Genomic DNA, 27,168 nt, shown 5'->3' with positions numbered 1-27,168 from the left:
TTATATGGAGAATTTAAAAGCACAGGAAGAACCATGGTTTTAACTTTGTAACTATAATGTATCAAATATTAATTTTAGAAGCTAAACTTCTTTTTAAAGCTTTGGGGTTTTTTCCTAAGTAATCTCCACACCCAACTTGGGACTTGAATTCACAACCCCAAGATCAAGAGTGACATGCTCCACTGGCTGAGCCAGCCAGGCACCCCAGAAACTAAATAAACTTCCGAGTAATCTCTTCTCTGCAAAAATTATTAATTAGGGGACGCCTGGGTGGCTCAGTCATTTAAGCCACTGCCTTCGGCTCAGGTCGTGATCTCAGGGTCTTGGGATTGAGTCCCACATTGGGCTCCTTGCTTGGCAGGGAGCCTGCTTCTCTCTCCAACTCTGCCTGCCACTCCGCCTGCTTGTGCTCTCTCTCTCTGTGACAAATAAATAAATAAAATATTTTTTAAAAAGAAATCTCAAAAATCAACAGTAAGAAAACAACACAATTTTAATTATTTAAATATTTGAACAGGCACTTCATCAAAGAAGATATCCAGATGGTAAGAACATGAAAAGATGTTCAACATCATGCACATTTATTATGCAAATTAAAAATGGAGCAAGAAACTACTACACAGCTATTAGAATAGCTAAAGTCAAAGAGACTGACCATACCAAATATTGGCAAGGATATATTGTGCTTTCTTCTTAATGGTAGGAGGTACAGGATGCAATAATTTGTCTTTCATTGGAGGTGATGTCCCAGACTACTAGAGTCCTAAAAATTTCACTGAATATGATGGACACCTGAGTCTTTATAAGATTCATCTCCCAGCCATTGTAGCACAGGAGTCTCACCAAGGAGCTTACAGTGCTATCCATTTATTGCTTATTTTGTTCAATTAACATGATATCATCAATATGGAGAACCAACGTGATATTCTGACAGATGTCCAGATTGTTCAGATCTCTCCATTTTATTTTTTTTTAAAGATTGTATTTATTTATTTGACAGAGGGAGACACAGTGAAAGAGGGAACACAAGCAGGGGCAGAGGGAGAGGGAGAAGCAGGCTCCCCGCCGAGCAGGGAGCCCGATGTGGGACTTGATCCCTGGACCCTGGGATCATGACCTGAGCCGAAGGCAGACACTTAATGACAGCGCCACCCAGTTGCCCCTAGATCTCTCCATTTTATAATTTGACCAGTTAGGATAGCTTTGGGCCATTCCAAATGAATGTGAACTCTTTTTGAAATTAGAGATTGTTTAATATTTATAACTGCTACCTTTTAGCACTATTGTAATGTGCACAGCTTTTGTCTTTTTAGTTCACATTATGTAACCCTAGCATATGACTGAACATAATTCAACCAAGTGCCTCATATGGCAGAGATAATTCAGTGTCAATTTATCCCTCTGATACTCTTAATTTCTGCCTCCCTAGACAGTACTCACAACTATTTGTATCTCAGAAAAAAAAATAATATATACACTCTAAGGAAGTAAAGTAATGTCCTGTGCTTTTTTTTTTTCTTTAATCAAGAAATTGGTTTGTCTGATAAATGGTGCTCAACTCTTACTGGAAAAGGCTAATTTTTATTGAGTTACATAGATGTTTCCTTTTTTTTAATTGTTTTATCTAACCCAAGCTATTTCGACCCTACCATGAGAAACCCAAGCAAGTCAAAATTAATCCCAAGCAATAAATTAGTAGATTCCTGCTTCTCTGTGTGTGAACATCTTTTATTTTTATTTTTCGGTTTCCCAGGTATAGTACCTGCCAGTAGAACTTTTCAAAAAAAGTGTTCTCTCACAGCAACTATTGAATGCTTTCTATGTGCTAGCTCCTGTGGGTAGAAATAGAGGATATGGAGGTAAATGAGATCATCTCTGCCTTTGGGGAGCTCTCAACTAACCGGGAAACACTTATAAACAGTTAACATTTCCAGGCAGTGAATGTTAGCCCTGGTGAGTTTGTTAATAACTTTAGACCATACTTGAAGCCAAGAGCGTTGTTCTCTCATTTCCTACAGAGAACCAAAGCAGTAGTCAGCTTAATGTGCTAAGTTAGAGGTATCTGAATGTCAACATGGACTTTCAACCACGAAGCAGCAGGTGGCCCAGACAGGGGCTGAGATGCAGTATTGCCTAAAATCATTCTTAAACACATGCTCATGTGAGAATGTGTGGCTCACCTGGCATGGCTGGCCCCCTAGGGTTTGTACTATGATGTAATATTATAGCCATTGGGAAAGAGCCTCCCACTCCCTTGGAATACATTTTCCACAGCTTCTTCATTTAATTCTTTACAAAACCACCAAGAATGAGGACTCCAATGCATTTTAGAGTTGAGCTCCTTGTTGCAGTGGGGGCTGATGTTTTTCCTCAAAGGACACTGAACAACTCTTAGTCATCGGGTCATCACAGCTGAATCCTGGCAAAGTAAAATTTTCAAAAAATTGAAAACATTGGGAAGCCTGGATGGCTCAGTTGTTTAAGCATCTGCCTTTGGCTCAGGTCATGATCCCAGGGTCTTGGGATCGAGTCCTGAGTCCGGTTTCCTGCTCAGTGGGGAGCCTGCTTCTCTGTCTTTCCCTGTTTGTGCACTCTCTCTCTCTCTTTCTGACAAATAAATACGTGAAAAATCTTTTTTTACGATTATTTATTTATTTATTTATTTGAGAGAGAGAGCATGAGAGGGGACAGGTCAGAGGGAGAAACATAAGCCCCACCAAGCAGGGAGCCCAATGTGGAACTTGGTCCCCGGACTCCAGGATCATGAGCTGACGGTAGTTGCTTAACCAACTGAGTTACCCAGGCGCCCCATAACAATCTTAAAAAAATAAAGCCACCACCCTCTGGGGTGGCTGGGTGGCTTAGTCATTAAATGTCTGCCTCTAGCTCATGTCATGATCATGGGGTCCTGGGATTGAGCCCTGCCTCAGGCTCCCTGCTTGGCAGGAAGCCTGCTTCTCCCTCTCCTACTCCCCCTGCTTATGTTCCCCCTCTCACTGTCTGTCAAATAAATAAAATCTTTAAAATAAGTAAATAAATAAATAAAATGTTTTTTAAAATTGAGGGGCGCCTGGGTGGCTCAGTGGGTTAAAGCCTCTGCCTTCAGCTCAGGTCATGATCCCAGGGTCCTGGGATCGAGTCCCACATCGGGCTTTCTGCTCAGCGGGGAGCCTGCTTCCCCCGCTCTCTCTGCCTGCTTCTCTGCCTACTTGTGATCTCTGTATGTCAAATAAATAGGTAAAATAAAAATAAAAATAAATAAAATTGAAAACATGACTTATACAAATATAAGGGAACTAGTAAGATGTTAAAGCAGGTTCAAAGAGCATGTTGAGGAACTGGGTATTCACAGACGTTTACAAAGGAATACTGGGAGAGGAAAAAAAGGACATTAGAATTAAAATGTTGCATAAATATAAAACTCATTCGTGTTGAGCAGAGCAATCAAACGGTTACCTTTGGGGTTATCTTTTCCACTGGATAATATTTAGCATCCAACTTTAGAGTAATTGATAGTAAATAACAAAGGCACATTCCTTTAAGATAGGTAATTAAATAACTCTTGGATGAAACCAACATCCCCCTTAATTCACTAATTCCCAGTATGACATTGAAAGTACATGTCAATTACCTTTCTGCCTTTTTTTCCAAGTAATTTTTCTTAACAACTTCTTTATATTACTTCATCCAGGTACCTGAGCCCTCTCTCAGCCACCTATCCAACCCAGCATGCCTTTATAAGTCCATCTTCCACCTACACCTTTCCCATACTCACCTATGTCAGAACAACTGCCCACCCTCCTATCAGCCAAAGACCCTGTGGCTCATTGTCAGAGGCCACAGTACTACTTACCCCTCACGGGCAATGCAGCTGGCACCACTACCCACTCCTCAGAATCAGTGCAGTAATGAATTGAATCCCACTTGACACTATTCCAAATTACTTAGTACCGATCTTTCTTGGCTGGTATAAATTAAAGAAAAAGAGGTTTCATAGGATTTCACCATTTCATTTGCTTGGAACTTCTCTAGAGACAGCATGATGAAAAACTTAAGTCTTCAACTATTAGGTATTTGGTCCTGTTAAATTGGATTTGACAGCTTGGGCACACCTGCACAAAACCTTTCAAATGAAATGTGCATTTTGTTGCATGAGCCTAATTTAGAACTGACCCAAGGGGATATTTTGTACGATTGGTGGGAAATTTATGGTATCATGTTGAAACTTAACAATTTTCAGTTTTAACAATTTTGGTGAAAAAAAATCACAAAACCTTGGAAACTGGATCACGAAAAAAAAAGAATTTAGACTGTTAACTCTGGCAGTTGATAAAGGGACAGTTACATATCTACAATCAAAAGAATGAATCTGATCTACCTCCTCACAGAATCAACTCAAAAGAACAAAAACTGTAAAACTCTTAGAAGAAAACATAGAAGTAAATCTTCAAGACTAGAGATGTGGCAGTAGTTTCTTAGATATGATACAAAAAGCAAAAGTAACAACAAAAAAAAGCAGGTGAATTGGCCTTCATCCAAATGGAAAACTTATGTGCTCTAAAGGACACCATAGCAGGTGCCTGGGTGGCCCAGCCGGTTAGGTGTCTGCCTTTGGCTCAGGTTATGATCCCGGGGTCCTGGGATCGAATGCTGCATCAGGCTCCCTCCTCAGTGAGGAGTCTGCTTCTACCTCTATTGTTCTCTCTCTCTCTCTCTCTCTCTGTCAAATAAATAAATAAAATCTCTTAAAATAAGTAAATAAAGGACACCATGAAGAAAGGGAACCCACATAGGGCAATTATAATTTATAATATAATTATAATATCATATTTGCAAATTACATATCTGACAAGGAACATGTATCAGACTATATAAAGAACTCTTACAACTCAATAATAAAAAGTTAACGCATTAAAAATGGACAAAGGATGAAATAGATATTTCTCCAAAGATAAACAAATGGTCAATAAGCACATGAAAAGATGCCCAGCATCATTAATCATTGAGATGCAAATCAAAACCACAATGAGATAGCACTTCATACCCAGGGGGATGGCTATAATAAAAAAGACAGATAATAACAAGTGTTGTTTAACATGTGGAGAAATTGGAACACTTCAACACTGCTGGGGGATGATAAAATGGTAGAGCCACTTTGAAAAACAGTCTGGCAACTACTCAAAAGGTTAAACACAGAGCTACAATATGACCCAGCAATTCCACTCCTAGGCATATACCCCAAAGACATGAAAACATATGTCTACACAAAAACTTGTACTTGGTTCATAACAGCACTATTTATAATAGCCCCAAAATGTAAGCAGTCCAGATATCAGCTGATGAGTGAATGAACAGTTGTGGTATGTCCTTACAATGGACTATAATTCAGCTATAAGAAGGAATGAAATACTGACACATGCTGACACAATGCGAAGTGAAAGAAGCTAGTCATATACTGTATGATTCCATTTATTTGAAATCATTTTCTCAAATGGGCAAATCTATAGACAGAATATAGATTGGTGGTTGCCTATGGCTGGGAAAGTAGCATGAGGAAATGAGGAGTGACTGCTAATAGATACAAGGTTTTTTAAGAGGTGACAAATGCTCTAAAATTAGATTGAGGGGATGATTGCACAACACTGAATATACTAAAAACAGAGTTGATGGTTGTGACAGAAAGTTACAGTCCACAAAGCCCAACATACTTACTGTCTAGCCCTTTATAGAAAAGTTTGCCAATCTCTCCCTTATAGTAAGTTTTAGATTGGGAAGTGTGGGTCCCCCAACTTCGTTCTTCTTTTGGCAGATGGTTTTGACTATCCTGGGTTCTTAGAATTTCCATATAAATTTTAGGATCAGCTTGTTGATTTTTGAAAAAAAAAATCCAGAAAACAAAACCCTGCTGGATTTTGATAGTAATTGTGTTAAATTTGAAGATTAAATTAGGAGATCATTTTAAAAAATTAATCTCAAATTATCTCAGATTTAACTAGTGAAACCTCTTCCACTGCCTTCTATGTTCTTTTGATAAAAACCATATCATTCTTTGAGCACTTCCTTGTTGTCTGGCATAAATTATTCCAAGCTTCTCTCATAATTTTCCTTGTCACACCCTAGGAATTCTTTTCATGGAGGGTGGTACTTGGAAGCCAACATCTTGGTACTTGGTATTAGATCTGGCACATTGCTGTTGGAGGTGTTACTGCACCAAGGCCCCCTCAGTGCCCAGGGCTACAGAATATTTGCATGTAAACACATATATGCATACTCTATTAGTCTATATTATATATGTATGTATGGTAGGATTGGATTGTCCACCACTTCGTGGCTAGCAGAGCTAGCCTGTCTTCTTTCCTCATGTACCAGTTGGGAACCCAAGAGGTCAAGGAACACTCCCAAGATCAAGCTATTAGTGATGGACACGGGCCTGGCTGAACACAGACCTCTCTAACCTCTGATGGGTTTGCTTGTTTCCTGTGATTCTGTAGCAAGCACAGGTCTGACTCCCAGTAGGAGGATATCTTAGCTTGGCTTCCCTTGAAACAGACTCTGAGCTACAGAGAATTTGTTCAGCACATTCTGAACAGCCAGTTTGTTAGGGAGTGTACTCAGTAGGCATAACTATAAGGGGAGGAGGGAAGCAGAACTGGGCGAAGGGAGAAGCTGGCCCCCAGTGAGGTTGCAGATGGGACTTCAGATAACCCTACAAGCAGATCTGGAGCTGGGGAAGTCCCTCAGAGTTGACTCAAATTGTGAAATGAGGAGCAGGCCATTGGCTGTGAGCCTGGAAGGGGGCAGAGCCCGCACAGGCAGTTCCCTAGAGCTGAGGGCAGTTTCGGGTGAGGAGTGTAGCCATGAACCATCAGCTACGGTTATTTCCAGCAGTGAAGCAGTGGGTGCATCACCTCTGAAGAGGGAATGGAATAGAGCCCCCCAGAATCCACTAGAGAGAAAGAGGTCCAGCCTGCAGGGAGTCGGTCAGACAAGCAAGCAGCGTTGCGCCATGGGTAGAGCTCAAAGAGCAGAACTGGAACAGGCCAGAGCAGCTGACATTTTGGCCACACGGTGTGAGGAGGCTCTAAGTTAGAACTTTTACCTCTGGCTTGTGTATTCAGGGGCTGGATAGTCTGAATTTAAAAAAAAAAAAAAAGAAAGAAAGAAAGAAAGGAAAAACAAACCCACAGGGTCTCCCGAGTTGCTTCCTTCTAGACCATCAGCTTCAGGTGGCAGTTGTGATTCAGTGTTCAGTGTTGCCTTCCACCTTTCATAGTTGAACAGGAGACAATTGATACACTGACCTTGTAAAAAAAAGCATGAAAATCAACAGAAAAAATCTGAATCTTACAATGGAGTCTTAGTCTGAGACTGGTTATGACCCTTGGTTATGACCCCTGGTTATACTCCTGCCAGCCACATAATGACACCCTAAAATTGTCCTGATGCTTCCTTTTGGTCAGCTCAGCCCCTAGGGAAAGCCTAGGAGGAGGTGTTTTTCTGCTCTGGCCTGGAGACTTTGGTGTCTGGGCCTGTGGGATTTGTGCCTGTTCTCCCCGTCCCACTGTTAGCCCAGTCACCGCCACACTTCCAGCGTGATTACTGAGTGCTGCTTGGACTTTCTAAATGGCTGCTCTAGAGAGCCCAGGACTAGCTGCCCTCCCTGGGATTTCTCACCCAAACCCAGAACTCTTGCATCCTTCATGCATTTTGTCCTCTTATGTTCAACTCTGAGAAAAGTGTAGAAGTAGAATCTTACCTTGGACTTTTTTCTTCCTTTTCCTCTCTCCAAAAAATCATAAGAAAGTAAAAGTCACCCATTACCCCACCCTATAGAAATAGCTACTGATATTTGCATAATATTTTTATTTGTATGTGCATGTGTATTTGAAATGGAACACATTATATATATTTTTTAATATTTTCATTCAATACCATATTTGTTTATCTTATTTTTAATGGCTGTGTATTCTTCCAGAGTATAAATGTACAACTCATTTAATCAATGCCCTCTTCATTTTGGGTGCTAACAATTGTTCACTCTTTTATTTATTTATTTATTTGACAGGGAGAGAGATACAGTGAGAGAGGAAACACCAGCAGGGGGAGCGGCAGAGGGAGAGGGAGAAGCAGGCTGCCCACCGAGCAGCGAGCCTGATGTAGGGCTCGATCCCAGGACCCTAGGATCACAGCCTGGGCTGAAGGCAGACGCTTACTGACTGAGCCACCCAGGCACCTCACAATTGTTCACTCTTAAACAATGGTACCATTGCAGATAAGTCTCTGTTCATCGCCATGATGTTTTCATTAGTAAATTCCTAGAATTACAATTTCTGAGTCAAGGGATAAATAAGGGATAACATGCTCATTAGAAAACGTCTAGACAACACAGTAGTTTATACTGCTAACAGGTGTATATCCTTCCAGGCCTTTTTCTCTGCATGTTCATTCATATTTATGCACATGCAAACACGTTTATAAAAGGTAAAATGGTTTCATACTATGCCTTTTGTTCCACAGCTTGCTCTTTTAAAAAAAACTACAAGACATCATGACTATCCTTTAAGTCATTATAATTTTATCTCATTTTATGTAAGTTGCAAAGTATTCCAGAATAAAAGTGTACTATTTTTCATGAACCTTTCCTGTATGGACAGACACTTCATTGCAGGTAACTTCTCTCTCATGGGAATCGTGTGGCACAAATATTGTTGTTTGTATACATTTGCACAGTTGTATGAGTAATTTGGTAGGATAAATTTCTAGAAGTGGATTTCTGAGTCAAAGGGTGTTAGAAATGTACTGAAGTTCAGTCTCAGTCTTGGCATCCTACCAAATCTGATATTTGAGTTTGGCTTTACCTAAATAGCAAAATTCCTACTTTATAATCACTTCTGCCTTCTCTGACCTTGTCACCAATGATCACATCGTAGCCCTGGACATCAGCAAGTCCATCTAGTCAGCCAAGCTCCTCCTCCACGTGATAACTGTGATGGGTAGAATAATGCCTCTCCCCACAAAGATGTCCGTGTCCTAAGTCCTAATACCTGGAGCCTATGACGATGGCAGATTACATGGCAAAGGTGAATTAAGGTTGCAGATAGAGCCAAGTTCGCTAATCAGCTGGTTTTAGAAATAAAGAAGTTATCCTAGATTATCCTGATGGGGACAGTGTTATAACAATGGTCCTTAAAAGTGGAAGAAGAAAAGGATAGTCAGAAGGAGACATGACTATGGAAGAATTGTCAGAGAGACGGCTTTGGGGATGGGAGGGGGCCTGTGAAAATGAAGTGTAAACTTCCTTTAGAATGGAAGTCAGGAGGCCAGTAGGGGGAGCTTTCATGAGGAGTCCCTCCTTGTCAATTGCAGACCCAACCGGAAGAAATGCACTTGCAAGTACATACTATTATGGCTACTACTTTACTCTCCCAGCAGGAGGCTGAAAGGCTTTCCTCCTTCCCTGGCAACAGCCCAGCCAATGAGAAAGTGTCGCAGCTCAAAAGCCACTTTATTTTGGACTCCTGGTTTAGTCCAGTGGGCTTTCTGTTTATAACAGCTTTCCCAACTTCTCCCTTCCCTCTACCTCTAACACAGGGTTCCCCTCCTTTGTTCTGCAGGGCTTATGTAGGGTTTTTCCTGCAGCCCACCTGTGCCAGGTTGAAATTTTCTGCTCTTCCTAAACTTATTTTTGCCAGTAAAATAACTGGCAGTTTTATTTTGAAGGTTAACAGAGCCATGAGCCAAGGAATATAGGCATCCTGTAGAATCTGGAAAAGGCAAGGAAATGGGTTCTACCCTGTCATCTTGATTTTAGCCCCATATCAAACTTAAAACTGTAAAATAATAAATTTGTATTGTTTCAAGTTACTAAATTGGTGGTATAGCAGCAATAGAAAACTAATACAGTCACAAGAGATTTCCAAGTCTAACAATAGAGTGAATCTGGCTAAGTAATATTTATGGGATGCAAAATCATGGTAAAGACCATGAGTGTTTTTGGAATCATATAAAGTTTTGTTCATACCCTTCAGATATTTGTTCAGACTGTCCCTTCAGTGCAGCAAGGTGTAACAGAATTACTGGTCAAAGGCAGAGAGTGGGCTGCTTTCACCATTTTTCTTCAGGCAGAGACATTACCTGACCTGTCAGAGATTTGGGAACAGCCTTGTCACGCTTATACAAGTTGCTCAGGCAAGATGAAATGGCAGCCATTAGGTGTTAACGTACAAGAGGACTTGTCACTGTTTTTTTAACAATAATACCAGCGTAAGACTTATGAACAACCAGTGGTTGCTTACAACGAAAGTAGTTTGCAGGAACCTGATAAAGAGAACTAAAACCAACTTAATTTCCTGTCTCTAGGTTAAAAAATACCAAGCATACTTTCCTCTCCTTATATTAAATAATATTGGGAACAAGCAAAACTAGCTTAGCTATTTGCTCCAAGAAATACTTGATCCCAGAAAACTATGAACTAACAAAAAGAGCTTACTTACGGAAACTAAGTCATCAAGACTTGCTTAAAGATTGTTGCCTCACTGGGTATTATATGGAAGTGTTGAATCAGTAAATTCTACACCTAAAACTAATATATTACACAGTATGTTAATTAACTAGAATTTAAATATTAAGAAAATGTATGTTGTCCACTGTGCCTGCCAATCCAAAATGGTTGATACAAACTCTGCCTTCTCTCAATCAGTTTCCTGCTTTGCAAGTCCCTCTTTAAAATCATCCAGTTTAGGCCCTAACATCCTAGAAATATCCTCTTTGTAATTTCCCCTTCTGAGAAATTATTATGACTTTCTCAAGTTGGCATTCTTAATGCAGCAAGTTTAATAAATTTAGCTCTACTTGACAAATAGCTTTCAGGCAGTCTTTTGGAGAGTCTACACTCAATTGAAGTAACCTTGAGAGTGCTAGTGTGTCTCCTATGAAACGGCCATACAGACTCTCCAAATTTCCACTCCAGGGAAGATGCTAGAATTGGTGTGTATGCAATGGAAGCTGACTACTACATGGATACTTAAGGACAATTTTGTAAAACAACTTACACTGCTGCACAGCCACAGTTCGAGGTCCTAGGTCAAAGGATGGTATAATGGGAAACTATTAGGGAAAACAAAAACAAAAACAAAAACATAAGCGGAAGTAGCAATGTTGCACCTAATATTCAGTATGGGACCTCTCCAAGTAAAGCAGTCTGCAGTCTGTTTGTTTGCTTCGAAGAAATTGTATCCTCACCCTAACCTCAAGTTTAGGAATTATAGAGGAGATAAATCTTCACCCAAATACTGTTAGAGAGGAAGGAAACTTGAGTAACTTGATGACATCACTGTCGATTAAACCCTTTACTGCAGAACCTATAGAAATAAATCTGGCTCCTCCACTCACCTTTGTTGAAGGCCAAAAACAAAACAAAACAAAATTCAGAGCAGTGAATTTGAGTATTTCATTGGTTTTATTCATTGATTCATGAAATCAGGCAGCAGCGCATTCAGCAAGTAGAAAGGAACTCCAAGGAGCTGCAAAATGGAAGTCTTTTGTTGACAGAAGGGCTGGAAAGGGAGTTTATAACAAAGAGTGGATTGTCTCAGACAAGGTTTCTTTGGGGAGGAGGGTCTCTCATGAAGATGACCTCACTGGTGCTGACCAGGTAGTCCCAGATGGACTGGTTAAAGGTCACATTCTGGGAGTGGCTGAAACTGCAGTTCGATCTTGGTTTGCTGTTGGGGACAAGTGACTTCTTTTGGGTGTCTGTTGTTCCTTTTTGAACAACATGGATGTCTTTTTAGTATCTCAGAGGTACACATAGCAGTTGAGCTGCCATAAGGTGCTTGGAAGTTATGGTGCCCGTAAGTATTAAAATGTTAAATTTTTACAAACTTGGCTACTAAAATAAAAGTTATAATTATTATATGTTATAATTAAAATATGTGTACAGTTAATTAAATTATATAATATATAATTACATGTCATGTATTATAATTATATCTTAATACTATATGCATTATTATAATATATAATATGTAATTATAATAATCATAATTCTTCTAAAATTAATAATTAACATTTGCATTTGAGAAAAATGTATTTGTGGTATAACTCTGGTAGACACACAATTATTTTTTTTAAAGATTTTATTTATTTATTTGACAGACAGCTAGAGAGGGAACACAAGCAGGGAGAGTGAGAGAGGGAGAAGCAGGCTTCCCACAGAGCAGGGAGCCCGATGCGGGGCTCAATCCCAGGGCACAGAGATCATGACCTGAGCTGAAGGCAGACGCTTAATACTGAGCTACCCAGGTGCCACCACAATTAAGTTTTAAGGTATAGTCATATTTTTATCCCAAGTGTAGGTACTAATGCATACATGCAGTATGTGCCAATATGTATATTTTTGAGGCTCTGGAGAGACCCTGCCTAATAGTCCTCCAGAAAACATGAGCCAGTTGATGCTCTCTCCAGCACTAAAGAATGCCCATTTATCTGTTGTTAGAGGAGAATTTTTCAAAGAAGTTATAATCATATAATCAAGGTTATCATAGACATATAAAATGAACATGTGCCAAAGATTTTTTTAATTCATTGATTAATGAGGACATCACTAACATGTTACAGCTAGTCCAAAGGAGAATATAATCCATCCTTCTCTCCAACCAGCTGTCCATACTTCCATCTGTCCATCCCTCCATCCATCCATTGATCTACTCCAATGGTTCTTAACCCAGGGTGATTCTGTCCCTAGAGAATATTTGGAAATGTCTGGAGACATTTTTGGCTGTATAACTGGGGGGATGCTTCTGGCATCTAGTGAGTAAAGGCCAGAGATGCTGCTAAACATCCTACAACACACAGGATCACTCCCAACAAATAATCATCTGACCTAAAATGTCAGTAGTGCCAAGACCGAAAATCCCCGGATCCCCATCCAACCACCCACCCATTCATACAACCATCCATTCATCCACACCCATCTATTTAAATGTTTATGGCGTACCTGTAGCAATGCCTTTCAATCTTGACTGCAAATGAGAATCACCTGTGCAGCAGATAAAACATACACTGCCCAGGTATTACCTTTGAGTACTTGGACTTTTATAATCAGAAAATACGGAAATTTGGGGCGCCTGGGTGGCTCAGTGGGTTAAGCCGCTGCCTTCGGCTCGGGTCATGATCTCAGGGTCCTGGGATCGAGTCCCACATCAGGCTCTCTGCTCGGCAGGGAGCCTGCTTCCCTCTCTCTCTCTCTCTCTCTTTCTGCCAGCCTCTCTGCTTACCTGTGATCTCTCTCTGTCAAATAAATAAGTAAAATCTAAAAAAAGAAAATACGGAAATTTGTGAATTGTAAGTTAATCAGCAGAGAAGCTTCTGTGCTTATTTCTAAAACAATATATGATATTAAATAATAGCTAATTAAGATTAATCAACAATTTATCGCCATATTAGGTAAACAAGAGCATTCCAAAGGTGAAAAACAAATGTCCAGGTCTCCTACCAGGGCGGTCTCAACTCATTCTACACATTAGAATCACTGGGGAACTTTTAAAGATTACTGATCCCCAGATCTGAGGCTCTGATTTAATTGGTCTAGGATGTGGCCTAGGCCTCAGGATTTTAGAAAAGCACCCTAGGTGATTATAATATGCAGCCAGGAATAAGAACAGCTGTGTCAGAACTCAAAAAAATGCACTTCTCTCTTTCTATATTGGTTTTTTTTTTTTTACATGTACAAACACTTTCTTTTTCATTTTAGAGCCCAATCTTAAAATAATGCTTGAGGTAATAATCTGCATCTTTTTTGCCCTTGGAGTCTTGGTTTGCTTTATTTATTGTGTGTGTGTGTGGGATTGACCTAGAATCACAGGCCCCCAGGATCACCGGACTGCCAACCATCAAGGGAAGGGCTCCTAATCCATCTTCTGCCTCTAGAGCTTTTCAAGGAAGTGGCATTGGCAGAAGACCACAAGGCTAGTTTCAGGAGCTAATTATACATCTTGACTAATATTAGAATATTTGGACAGATGGTAACAAAATTTAGATGAAAAGACTTAAAGGGCTGGAAACACCTAAATACCATTAGATGTTCTTCTCACTAACATCCAGTCATCCATCTGTGTTCAGGAGATCCTGGTATCTTGTCCGGTTCGAATAAACTCACGGTTCATGTACAAAATCTTTCTTAGACTTGGACACCACTGGCGCTGCCGCCACCACCACCACCACATCATGTTTTTCTATAGCTCTGGGAATTTTTAATGCTCTTACTGGGTGTCAAAACTCCCACTCTTTTCTGAGACTCTAACCCAACAGAAGAGATTCTTACCTAATATAGCTTCCTGCCATCCTGAGAGAACAGGAATAATAACATATTTATGGAAGGCTTTAGAAATTGTAAGGTCTTTGTAGACATTATCTCCTGTGATTCTCTTAGCATCCCTGTAGCGGAGAGGGTAGTGAAAGCTGCTGCGTCCACTTTGCAGATGCAGAGACTGAGACTCAGAGAAAGGAGAGTACCCAAGGTCCTGGACTCTGAGTCGTGGTATCTGAACTTGGGAGGTCTCAGATCCTGTGTTCCTTTCTCATATACTTGGCGCCATTTGTGGCTGTGTTCTCTATCCTCTCTGCCTGTCTGAGAGCCTTCTAGGTCACTCCCTCAGCTTTCCCACCTTCCGCAGAAGGCCAGGGCACAGCCCCGTAGCACATCAACCCCCAGTTTAAGAATAGCACTTGTCTGCTCCACACATGCAAAACCCCAGCCTCATAATGCCTTTTACAGCTTTTCTGGACAGAGAAGATTCTCCTTCAGGGGATTCGTAACAGGAAAATCCCTCCTGCATCCAGAAATTCACTTCTTTCTTTTCTTTTTCCATTTCTTAACCAGCCACTTAGTCATCAAATCATACAATCATGGCCAGCCCCAAGGTAAACCCCTTCCCTACACGTAAGACCCCCTTCCAGCGTTTGCAGATACATTTCTGCAAGCAGAGTGCCTCTCCCTTTATTGTTATAAAGCTGAGCTGCTCATTAGAAAACTTTTTCTTATTATTCTCTAAATTTTATATTTCTGTTAATAAAGGGAATTAATATTTAATAAACTAAAAATTCAAAAGGAAAGGAAGTCCTTGTTTCATCCAGAAACCACTGAGCTTTTGACATTTTAGTCTTTGTTGCTCAAGTATGAATATGTCTACATATATGATGTGATTTTTGATTGATACATTAAATAACTTTCTACAGCTGCTTTTATAGAATCACAGAATTTAGATTTAGAAGGAATCTGGGGGCCTTCCAAGTCCTTTCTTCCTGGTTTGAGGATTTCTTTCATGTGGACCTTGACTGGGGCTGACCAGACGCTGCTTGCATCCTCCAGGGACCAGGGGCCCAGTTTGCACCAAGACCATCCATTCCAGGTTTGGAAAACTCATCCTGTTTTTCCCTCCTGAAATGACAGGAAATCTGCACACACACCCCCTTCACTTCTCAGATTAAATGTCTCTAATTTCTGTGACTATTCCTTGCTTGACAGTTTTGGGGTTTTGTTTTTTTGTTTTTAATATTTATTGATTTGAGAGACAGCAAGAAAGGGAGGAGGGTCAGAGGGAAAAGCAGACTCCCCTGCTGAGCAGGGAGCCTGATGTGGGATTCGATCCCAGGACTCTGGGATCATGACCGGAGCTGAAGGCAGCCACTTAGCTGAGCCACACAGGCGCCCCAGCTTGAGTTTTTTCAGAGCCTCTCGTGATGCTTGTCACCCTCCCCTGGGGAGTCTGTCCTTCGAAAACTCTGCCTCCAGTCACCAACATGAAGTTCCAAGGCAGTCTGGCGGATGTGGTATATAGTGGGACTACTACTTCGCTGACCCAAGACACTTGACCTCCAGTAACACCGCCCAGGATGACACTGGGTATATTTTTAGTAGCTACTTCTCTGTACTTCAGCTTTTGGTCTTTAAAAATCACAGTCAGGCTTAATTAGGGAACAATAATGCCTGTCTGAATGCTGCCTTTTCAAATTCAGAATCCATTTTGGGGAGTGGAAAGGGAGCCTAACATTGGGGGCAGGGGTGTGTATGTTTACTGTCTATCAGACATAATGCTGGGCACTTTAATTAATCATTATTTTACACATGAAAAAAGGCTGAGAAATTGGACAACTTGCCCAAGGTCCCACACCATTAAGATATGGAGTCCCAATTTAAATTCGTATGTCTTGGCCTGAAGCCTGTGCTTACCACTCTGTTGTACTGGCTCAGGAAAATGCAGCCCTCTTAAGTCAAGTGCAAAGTGAGACTCCCCGGGGCCAGCTGGTGGGGGGTGGGGGGGGCAATTGGAACCTCCATTACAATGCCAGAGGAAACAGTAACAGAGGTGTCTGAACCCTCCAGATTCAAGATCATGAAGGACAGGGAGGACTACCCTGAGTTCTTTGTCCTCTTGAATCTCCAAAGAAACCTTGGGTGCTACATTGGTCCAATCTTAACCTTTTCATTATCCTGTTATATATGATTTAAAATTGTATCATTAGCTACTTTAAATATTTTGTGATATTATTTCACTGATAATTCCACTAAATATAGCAACCATCTTTTTTTTCCTTTGGTTCCATTCATCTGTGTGTGCATTTGTACTTTTATTGCGAAGTCCCAGGAAATAGCAAACATGCCTCAGAAATGTCACATCCAGGTGAGAGGTTAGGATACTCATCCGCCAACTCAATGGCTGAGAGTTGCTCCTCAATGTTAACTCCCTAGCATTTGGGCCCCTTTTGCAGCAAATACATCTCTATGGTTGAGAAAGCCTTTATGTAGAAATATGCAGATGCTTTCAGTAGGAATCCATCTGCAGGAATGGCAAGTGCAAGGGTCTATGATCAAGGGATGACAGTATCTGCTACAGAGGTTGACATTTAGGCAGACTTGGAGGAAGTCAGAGTGAGCCATGTGGACATCTGGGAGAAGATTCCAAGCCGAAGAAACAGCCGGTACAAAGGTCCTGAGGCAGGAGCTGCCTGGCATGTCTGAGGAACAGGGAGGAGGCCCACATGGCTGGAGCAGAGTGAGCAAGGGGGCAGAAGAGAGAAGAGAGTAAAGTCACAGGAGGCAAGATCATGTAGGGCCTTCGAGCTGTTTTAAGGAACTGGGTTTCACTCTGAGAGAAACAGGAACCTGCAAAGTTCTGCAAAGTCTGCAAAGACGTATGATGTGGTCTAACTTAGATTTCAAAAGGACCGACTTGGCAGCTGTTCTGGAAATGGACTACAGAAAACGAGGGGAAGAAAAGAGAACACGGGAAGTTGCTGAGATACCCAGGCAAGACAGAACAGTGGCTTAGATCAGAGTTGGGGCAATAGAAGCAGGGAGGAGGTCAGATTTTTAATGCAATAGAAAGGTAAAGTCCACTGAATTTCTTGACAGATTTGACATGGGGTGTGAGAGGAAAAGAGGAGTTTAGTATAAAACTAAGGATTTAGCCTGAGCAATTGGGCTGAGATAAGGGAGATTGTGGTGGGGCATATTTGGACAGCAATTAGGCATTTAGTTTTAAACACACTGATTTGTAGATGCCTTCCTTTTTTTTTTTTTTTTTTTATTTGAGACAGAGAAAATGAGAACACAAGCAAGGAGGAGGGTCAGAGGGAGAGGGAGAAGCAGATTCCCTGCTGTGCAGGGAGCCCGACATGGGGCTCAATCCCAAGACCCTGAGAACATGACCAGAGTCAAAGGCAGACACTTAACCGACTGAGCCACCCAGGCACCCCTGATTTGTAGATGTCTTTATAGACATTCAATCAGAGATGCCAGGTGACCTGTGACTGTTAAATATAGGTTTGGAGTTCAGGAGAGCAGCCTAGGCTAGCTGTATGCGATTGACAACTGACATATGAACAGACACTTAAAGCCAGGACACTGGATAAGCACACATGACAGATGTCCCTGGGATCACCTCTGGATCTGTGGTTACATGTATGCTGGTGCTTCTCATTCTGTCCACCATGACTCTCAGCCACACTTTGTTTTCTGTCTCACTATCCCTCTATGCTCTATTCCAAGTATCTTCTTCAGATCCAACATCCAGGTCATTGATTCTCTCTTTTGCTGTTTCTAGTCTGTCATTTTAACTTTTAGAACATTTTTTCACCCCTAGACGTTCTGCTTTTTAAAAAATCTGTGATCAGGGCACCTGGGTGGCTCAGTCATTAAGCGGCTGCCTTTGGCTCAGGTCATGAGCCCAGAGTCCTGGGATGGAGCCCACATCAGACTCTCCAAGCCTGCTTCTCCCTGTCCTTCTGCCACTCCCCGTGCTTGTGCTCTCTCTCTGTCAAATAAAACCTTTAACAAATAATAAAAAATAAAATCTCCTACTTGAGCCAGCATTTCTGTTTGTAGCAAGAGTATTGTCAGGTTATCTTATCTGTCACATGATGGAATTGGAAGGCCCCTCAGGGGTGATTTTAGTGGTCAGATTAGCTCCTCAGGAACTATTTCCTAGAACAACAAGCCCATTTGAGTGGACTTGATGCCCCCTAGCTCCCACTCATGTTGGAAGCATCTGCTCCTGTGAGGAGTTCGAGTGAAGGGTGATCTACCAAGCGCCATCCTGGCTTATTCCTTTGGCTGGGCCCATGCTCATGATGACCTGTTTCACGTTGTGCCAAAGAGGCCTACAAGGTAATGAATGAGCTAAAGACGAATGTGCCCAACTGCCATGACAAAGGCCCTGAGACTGGCCGTCTAGGAATCCTATGGAGTGATGTCCAGCACAGCCGTGCCATTCCAGCCTTTGGCAAGGAATGAGGGGAAGGGGGACTGGTCATGCCACAAACAGTTGCTTCCGGTGGCCCCAACAAGACGATGTAACCTCTTTGTCGTGTCCTATTTCCCAAGATGTTCCAGAGACCTGGGAACCCCCAACAAGTCCTGATTGGACAGGGAAAGCCAAGGAAGGAAAGAACCAGAACTCTCTGCCTAAGGCCTCCACTAGCTGGGAGGGTAGGCAGAGCCTGGGCCGATTTGTCCGTTTGGCCGCAACTGAAGGAAACATGAGGACAGACCAACAGGGCTGAGTGCACACCATTAGTTCTGGGCTGTGACAGTTCCCATGTGTGTCATCCAGGAGGATGAAGTCGGGGCACTGCTCTGCGAAACCTTGGCGTAGTAGGGGTCTCTGAAAGCTCTTTTAGGATCATTGTGTATCAGTCAGTGAAAGAGAAAGGGGCTGACCTCAAGGATGCTTTTCTACTTTCTCTCTTCTACAAACCCCCATCATCTGCTTACTGACAGGCTGAAGTCAGAGTCACAGGGTCTTTGCACCAGCGCCATCCAGTTCAACCTTCTATGCAGTGCATGGTCTGTAACCTCCTTGCCAGAGAGCCTCCTACTGTGGGGCTCTTGCTGCTAACATCATGGTAAGAGGGCTCTCATTTTAAGCCTCTTCTTATGTGAAATGAAAATCTGCCCTTCAGCCATTTCCACCTAGACCCATTCCTCTTCTGGTAGCTAAGGAAGGAGAGCCTCCTGCCTTCACTGGCTCAGGGAACCTACAGCCTGAAGGAGCTGTGAGAACCGGGGCTCCTTACAGCCAGCTCACCCCCAGGATGTCCATCCAGGGAGGGAAAGGCGCTGGTCAGTGGGAGAAAGCTGTGCCAGCAGGAGGGCGGCTGAACTACTTTTTCACCTTCTTCCTGGAGACTCAGTTCTGACCCCACCTGTACACAGGGAAGACATCCTCCTGGACAGGAAATAAAAGCAAGTTTTTGAGTGAGCATCAAAAGTCCAGACTAGAAAGTGATTTTATCCTGTCCCTGCATACAAGACAGTGAACTGAAACCCCAAGCATTCTGTGAGGATGAGCAAGGGTGTCGGGTGAAGGATGTTCCCGTCGGAAGGCAGGCTATCGTGAGTTCTCTGCGCAGGGCCCCAGCCTCGGAGCAGAGCATTTGGAGCTCTGGGCAGGTGGGTCAGCAGCGCCACAAGAGCAGGTGGGAGTTCCCAGGAATCTCGTCCTTTAAGGCACTGGCGATAAGTCCCTATTTCCTGTGTGCCTGCTGGAGGCCCATCATGGTTTTCAAGTAATTGCGCTGGACACAGAGAAGAGGAGAAAACAGGAGTTGATTAGAAGGCATGGACTTAAGACTCCAAAGCCATGCCACTTACACCCACGCCCTCATTCTTTCTGTAAGCATTACACTCTGGGAACAAGGATGCCCTCTGACCAGCCCCAATTCTGTGAGAAATATGTTCCATTCATCCCCTTTCATTCTTTTGTCCTAAAGAAAGTGTGTAAAACTGTTTTAAAATGGTGTGGCAGGGGGCACCTGGGTGGATCAGTTGGTTAAGCCTCTGCCTTTGGCTCAGGTCATGATCCCAGGGTCCTGGGATTGAGTCCCATGTAGGGGTCTCTGCTAATAGGAAGCCTGTTTCTCCCTCTCCCTGTGCCTGCCACTCCCCCTGCTTGTGCTCTCTCTCCCTCTTTCTTTCTCTCTCTGTCAAAGAAATAAAATCTTTTTTTAAAAAATGGTGTGGCAGGCATGTTTTTTATTTTTTATTTCAAAATATTACTTGAGGGGTGCCTGAGTGGCTCAGTCATGGCTTAATCATGGCTTAATCATGGGTTAAAGCCTCTGGCTTTGGCTCAGGTCATGATCCCAGGGTCCTGGGATCAAGCCCCACATCGGACTCCCTGCTCAGTGAGGAGCCTGCTTCCCCACCTTGCCTGCTTCTCTGCCTACTTGTGATCTCTGGCTGTCAAATAAATAAAATCTTTAAAAAATATATTATTTGAGAGAGAAGAGAGAGAATGAGAGGTATGGGGAGATGGGCAGGAGGAGAGGGAGAAGCAGACTCCACTGAGCAGGGAGGCCCACTCAGGGCTCCAACCTAGGACCCCGGGATCATGACCTGAGCCAAAGGCAGATGCTTAACTGACTGAGCCACCCATATACCCCCCAAAATCATGAGGCATGCAGGTTTAAAAAGAAACATGCATGTTCCAAGGGCCCACTAAAAGTTTCTGGCAAGAATTAGGTTCAAAAAGAAAACAAGAGGTTTCTATCTCCAGAGGCATGGATGGACACACATGCCTCCAAAAAGCAACTAAATGTTCACAAATTCACTGCTGGGCTCTCAGAAAGCGGGGCGGGGGGGGGGGCAGTGGAATGTGCCAATACAGAAACACTGGGCAGTAAACAAGCGAATGCAAAACCCAACCGGAAATGTGGGTATGAGTCCAGACCCCACCCCCCACAGCTCCTATGTTAACCTGTATTCTCTTGTTCACCCCGGTGTTTTTATTGTGGCAAAAGACACATTACATAAAACATACCGTCTTAACCTTTTAAGTGTACAGCTCAGGAGTGTTAAATACATTCCTAATATGCAACCGTCCCCACCATCCATCCCCCTGACTCTTTTCCTCCTGCAACACTGAAACCTCGTGCCCATTAAGCACGAACTCCCCCATTCCCTACCTCCCCCAGCCCTTGGCAATCACTTTCTTTTTCCTGTCTCTGGTTTTGGCCACTCGAAGTACCTCATGTGAGTGGAATCCTATAGCGTTTGCCTTTTGGTGAGTGGCGTGTTTCACTTACTGGCTGTACCACTCTACATTCCCACCCACAGCCTGCTCACCAGGGCTCCAATGTCACCACATTCTCACCAAACTTGTTATTCTCTGGCTTTTGGATGGTGGCCTTCCTAACAGGTATGAGGTGAGGTATGAGGTATCAGGTATGAGGTAACAGGTATCCTGTAGCTTTGATTCACCTTTCCCTAATGAGTGGTGACCTTGAACGTCTATCTTTTCATGTGTGTACTCTCCATCTGTATATTTTCTTTCCAGCTATATCTATTCTTTGCCCTTTTTTAAAAAAGATTTTGTTTATTTGACAGACAGAGATCACAAGTAGGCAGAGAGGCGGGCAGAGAGAGAGGAAAGGAAGCAGGCTCCCTACTGAGCAGAGAGCCCAATTTGGGGCTTGATCCCAGAACCCTGGGATCATGACCTGAGCTGAAGGCAGAGGCTTGAACCCACTGAGCCACCCAAGCGCCCCTCTTTGCCCATTTTTGAGCTTTTATTTTTTTAAAAGTATTTTATTTATTCATTTATTTGACAGAGAGAGAGAGATCACAAGTAGGCAGAGAGAGAGGGGGAAGCAGCTCCCTGCCGAGCAGAGAGCCCACTGTGGGGCTTGATCCCAGGACCCTGAGACCATGACCTGAGCTGAAGGCACAGGCTTAGCCCACTGAGCCACCCAGGTGCCCCTGCCCATTTTTGAGCTTTGAAAGTTCTCTATATATTCTGGATATTAATTTCTTTTCAAGCTGTAGTTTGTTTGTTTGGTTTTTTTTTAAGTAAACTCTACACCACACATGGGGCTCGAACTCATGACCCCAAGATCAAGAGTTGCATACTCTACCCACTGAGCCAGCCAGGCGTCCCTCACATTGGAATTTCTGTTAAAATGGTCCTGCATTGGCAATGCCCCATGGCTAACTGCAGAAGCAAGTACAAACATTGGGGGGGGGTGTGGAATGCACTAATGCCCTCCAGACTCCCACAGCTGCAGGCCAATCAACTAGGAACTTAAGATTTAAACACACACACACACACACACACACACGAATAAAAGCCACCAAGAGAGAAATTCCGCAAAATGGAAAAAGTTTTGACCTTAACAAATCTGATCCTGTCGGATGTGTAAAAATACATGGGACAAGGTTTAAACAAATGTAAGATGGAATGGCTCAAGGTCAACATGTGCGTATAAAGCGTGTTCATGGGCATGTCTTCAACAGAAGAAACGTCCAATGCAGAGAGTTCTAGAGATTCGGGGAGGATGGGAGAATATAACACTGACCACAGAAATTCAGGATTCCTCTGTTGAATGATTTAGAATTCAAATGTTTATCTGAGACTTTGGAAGTAATTCAAGAAAATGCAAGATTTGTCTGGAATATCAAGAGAGAAGTTCATGGTGATAAACATGCAAATCACTTTGGTTCGCCTTTTCTATGATCTTGAAATAATTTATGCCAGTCAAAACAAGTTTACAACAATTTACAATAAGGAATAAAATTCTGGAAGCCAAACCCAAAGATCTTTTGGTCCTCTTATTCAATGTACAGGGTGACTGTAACTTACTGATCGAAATTAACCTCACCAATAATGGGACAAAGCAACATCTTGTGCTTCCTGTTACAGACTGTTTATATTCCCTCAAAATACATTTGTTGAAGCCCTAATGGCCACTGTAATGGTATTAAGAGGTGGGGAACTTTGGGGTGGTAATGAGATCTAGAAGACATCATGAGGGTGGAGCTCCTCATGACGGTTTGGTGTCCTTAGAAAAAGAGGAACAGAGAGAGAAATAACTCTCTCTCTCTCTCTCTCTACAAACACAGGCCTAGGAAAGCCATATGAGCACACAGCAAAAAATATGGTTGTTTATAAGTCAGGAAGAAGGCCTTCACCAAGAAGCAAATCTGCCAGCACCTTGATCTTGGACTTCCTAGTCTCTAGAACCATGAGAAAGAAATGTCTGTTGTTTAAGACCTCAGCCTATGGTATTTTGTTATAGCGTCCCAAGCTGACTGAGGCACCTCCTGATACAATGGACCATGAAGAACATAGCATCATTTCTGGGTATTCCTGCCCAAAATGCACAACTTGAATTGGAATCATGAGAAAATATCACACAAACCTAAACTGAGGGACATTCAACTAAAAAAAATGGCCTGGACTCTTCAAAACATGAAACACAAGGAAAGACTGAGGAATTGTTCTAGATTAAAGGAGCCATGGCAACTAGATGTAAAGCATGATCCTAGACTGGATCCTGAACAGGGTGGGAAGGGAGAATAATTATAAAGGACATCATTAGGACAACTGCCAAAAGCTGAAATATGGATTTTGGATTAAATAATGTGAACTTTCTCACCCTGATGAAAGAAAGGTTCTCTGAAGAAACTTTATTTTCTTTTAAGTTTTTTTAATTTATTTAATCTCTACACCCTCTGCAGGGCTCAAACTCACAACCCTGAGATCAAGAGTTGCATGCTCTTCTGAGCCAGCCAGGCACCCCCTAATAATGAACTTCAAAGTGTGCTATTCAAAGGGTGTTCCCAGGCCTAGCCACATAGGCACCATCTGGGAGTTTATCGGAAATGCAGAATCTCAGGCTCCACTCCAGGGCTGACATATCAGACTCTGTATTCTAACAGCCTGGTGATTCATGTGCAGCGGAGTGAGAAGTTCTACTCTAAGGATCTTTTTTTTTTCCCCCTAGGAAAACCCCACAGCTAACATCATACTTAAGAGTGAAAGAATGAATATCTACCCCCCATCAGGTCAGGAATAAGACAAAGATGGCAACCTTCACCTCTTATTTCAACCTTGTACTAGAGGTTCTAGCCATGCAAATTAGGCAAGAAAAGGTTATAAAAGGCATCAGATTGGAAAGGAAGAAGTAAAACTATCTGTATTTGTAGATGATATGATCTGGTATGTATAAAGTCCTAAGGAATCCACTAAGAAGCTATTAGAATTAATAAATGAATTTAGCAAGGTGATGGAATACCACATTGTTACACAAAAATCAACTGTATTTCTATACATACAATGAACAGTAATCTAAGAATGAAATTGAAAATATAATTCCATTCATAATAGCATCAAAAATAATAAAATAATTAGGAATAAACTTTTTAAAATACAAAACTTATATCTGAAAAGTACAAAACTCCACTGAAAGAAATTAAACACCTAAATAAATAGAAAGATAGCCTATGTTCATAGATTTGAAGACTTAATATTGTTAAGATGGCACTATTCCCCAAATCAATCTGGAGATTCAACATAACCTCTGTCCCAGCTGGCTTCTCTGCATAAAGTGACAAGCTGGTCTGCAAATCTGTATGGAAATAGAACCCAGAATAGTCAAAACAATCTTGAAAAAGAAGAACGAAGATGGAAAATTGATACTTTGTAATTTCTTTTTTTTTAAGATTTTATTTATTTATTTGAGAGAGAGACAGTGAGAGAGAACATGAGCGAGGTGGTCAGAGGGAGAAGCAGACTTCCCATGGAGCTGGGAGTCCGATGTGGGACTCGATCCTGGGACTCCAGGATCATGACCTGAGCCGAAGGCAGTCGTCCAACCAACTGAGCCACCCAGGCGTCCCGATACTTTGTAATTTCAAAACTAACTACAACTCTATAGTAACCAAGACAATACAGTACTGGCATAAAGACAGACTTCCAGATCAGTGGAATAGAATTGAGTCCAAATATTAAACCCTCACATATATGGTTAATTGAATTTCAACAAGGGTAACAAGATCATTCAATGAAGAATCCTTTTTTTCAACAACTGGCACTGGGAAAACTGGATATCTGTCTGCAAAAAAATAAAGCTGGACCCCTGCTTCCTACCATGTGCCCCCTCCACCGAGCCCAGCAGGGGTAGGCCTCTTTGTAGCCAGAGAAGGAAGCCCCTACATGGCTGTCACAGTCAAATGATTTCTGAGGGTATGCTATCTAAGCCCACTTGCCCCTATTCTTTCCCCAGTCCTCTGGGAGAGTCCCATCTTCCCACAGAGAGATTTTCATGGACAACCCTGAGCAAGCTTTTTGGAGTCAGCCAGTGGGGTCCATGGGAGCAGCCTGGCCAGGGTTGCCTTCCTCAGCCAAGTGATTGGGTTCCAGCAAACCTTTCCAGAGAGTTAGGGCCTGCCCACTGATACGGGCCTCCCTACAGCCACTGGGGTTACTAAGACTTGATGCTCACAGCCTGAGGCTATTTGGCTGCCTGATAAACCTATCCTCCCTCCTGCTGAAGGACCGGGGCCAGGCAGCTGGGCTGGGCAGGTGCCTCTCCACACCACTGCGAACTGAACAAGGAATGTATACTTAACCCAAGAAGAGTTAACTAGGCTTTTCCCCTGGAGAGACACAGAGTAAGCAGTCAGGGGATACAGGGCATTGGAGCTGGGAAGTCTTAGAAAATGGAAGCATGACAGGGCAAAGACTGGGGCAAGAAAATGAGAAGTGAAGGGAGTAGAACGGAGGAAGGAATAGACCTCAGGGAGAAGCTAAGTCCAGGTCTGGAGAGAGAAAGGCCTGGAGGCCTGGAGGGCCACTCGAAGTGTGGTCTTGAATGGCAGAACAACTATCACCTGAGCCTAGTTAGAAATGCACAATCTTGGGTGCCTGGGTGGCTCAGAGGGTTAAGCCTTTGCCTTCGGCTCAGGTCATGGTCCCAGGGTTCTGGGATCGAGTCCCACATTGGGCTCTCTGCTCAACAGGAGCCTGCTTCTTTCTCTTCCTCTGCCTGTCATTTCCTCTGTTTGTGCTCTCTCTCTCTGGCAAATAAATAAATAAAATCTTAAAAAAAAAAAAAAGAAATGCACAATCTTGGGGCACCTGGGTGCTCAGTAGGTTAAGTGTCCAAATCATGATTTCAACTTAGGTCAGGATCTCAGGGTCCTGGGATCGAGCCCCATGGTGTTGGGGTCCCTGCTCAGTGGGTCGTCCGCTTCTCCCCCCTCTCCCTCTGTCTGCCCCCCTCCCCCTGCTCATGTGTGCTCTCTCTCTCTCTCTCTCACTCAAATGATAAATAAAATCTTTTAAAAACCCAACAATAACTACAAAAAAAAAACAGAGATAAACACAAAAGACAAATGACAAACAGGGAAAAATATTTGCAACTCATATCATGAAGAGCCAATCTCCCCAGTATATCAAGACTTCCTAGAAGTTAATAAGAATAAAGACCAGAAAACAATAGAAAAATAGGCAAAAACAGGAATAGGCAATTTACAGGAAAAGAAATTAAAATGGCACTGAAGCATAGGAGAAGCCCAACTTCTACATAGTAACAGAAATGCAAATTAAAGCTCCCCTGCGAGACCTTTTTTCACCTTTCATATTGGAAAAAAACAAAAAGCAGGATAACACATCTTGTGGTGAGGCTGTGGAAGTACAGATGGGTCCAGCTCCAGGCAGGGGATCTGGCACCATCCACTAAAGCACACACGTCCTCGTGACCAAGAAATTCACTTCTATAAAAACTGAACTTTCACATATATTCACTCATATGTGAATGCGCATTTGTACGAGATTATCACAGTATCTGTATTGTAAAGCAGTGGAACCGCCCAAATGTTCCTCAGTA

At 42.5% G+C, this 27,168-nt stretch overlaps 1 protein-coding gene and 1 long non-coding RNA gene across 10 annotated transcripts in view; one reads left to right on the top strand and one right to left on the bottom strand.

Moving 5' to 3' along the window:
• LOC122909481 overlaps positions 1–27,168 on the top strand; it is a 58,822-nt gene that overhangs the window by 20,071 nt on the left and 11,583 nt on the right. The window contains exon 4 of one of the 3 annotated variants that reach the window (XR_006385148.1): positions 8,066–8,106. The exons of 1 other annotated variant lie outside the window; for it this stretch is intronic. This is a non-coding gene — a long non-coding RNA (uncharacterized LOC122909481). Of the gene's footprint in view, positions 1–8,065; positions 8,107–27,168 lie in introns of those variants that run through there. One more of the 3 variants, XR_006385146.1, reaches the window with a different exon arrangement.
• The window catches only part of KIF9 (kinesin family member 9), a 49,597-nt gene continuing 42,199 nt past the window's right edge, over positions 19,771–27,168 (bottom strand). For all 7 annotated transcript variants that reach the window (XM_044253698.1, XM_044253702.1, XM_044253701.1 and 4 more), the window contains one exon: positions 19,771–20,076. In XM_044253698.1, coding sequence (XP_044109633.1) covers positions 20,026–20,076 — 51 coding nt within the window. In that variant the 3' untranslated portion in view covers positions 19,771–20,025. The remainder of the gene's footprint in view (positions 20,077–27,168) is intronic.

Source organism: Neovison vison, chromosome 6, assembly GCF_020171115.1.
Source record: "Neovison vison isolate M4711 chromosome 6, ASM_NN_V1, whole genome shotgun sequence".
Taxonomy (NCBI): Eukaryota; Metazoa; Chordata; class Mammalia; order Carnivora; family Mustelidae; genus Neogale; species Neogale vison.
The sequence above is the reverse complement of the archived record's forward strand: the minus strand, read 5'-3'. Positions and strand labels throughout refer to the sequence as shown.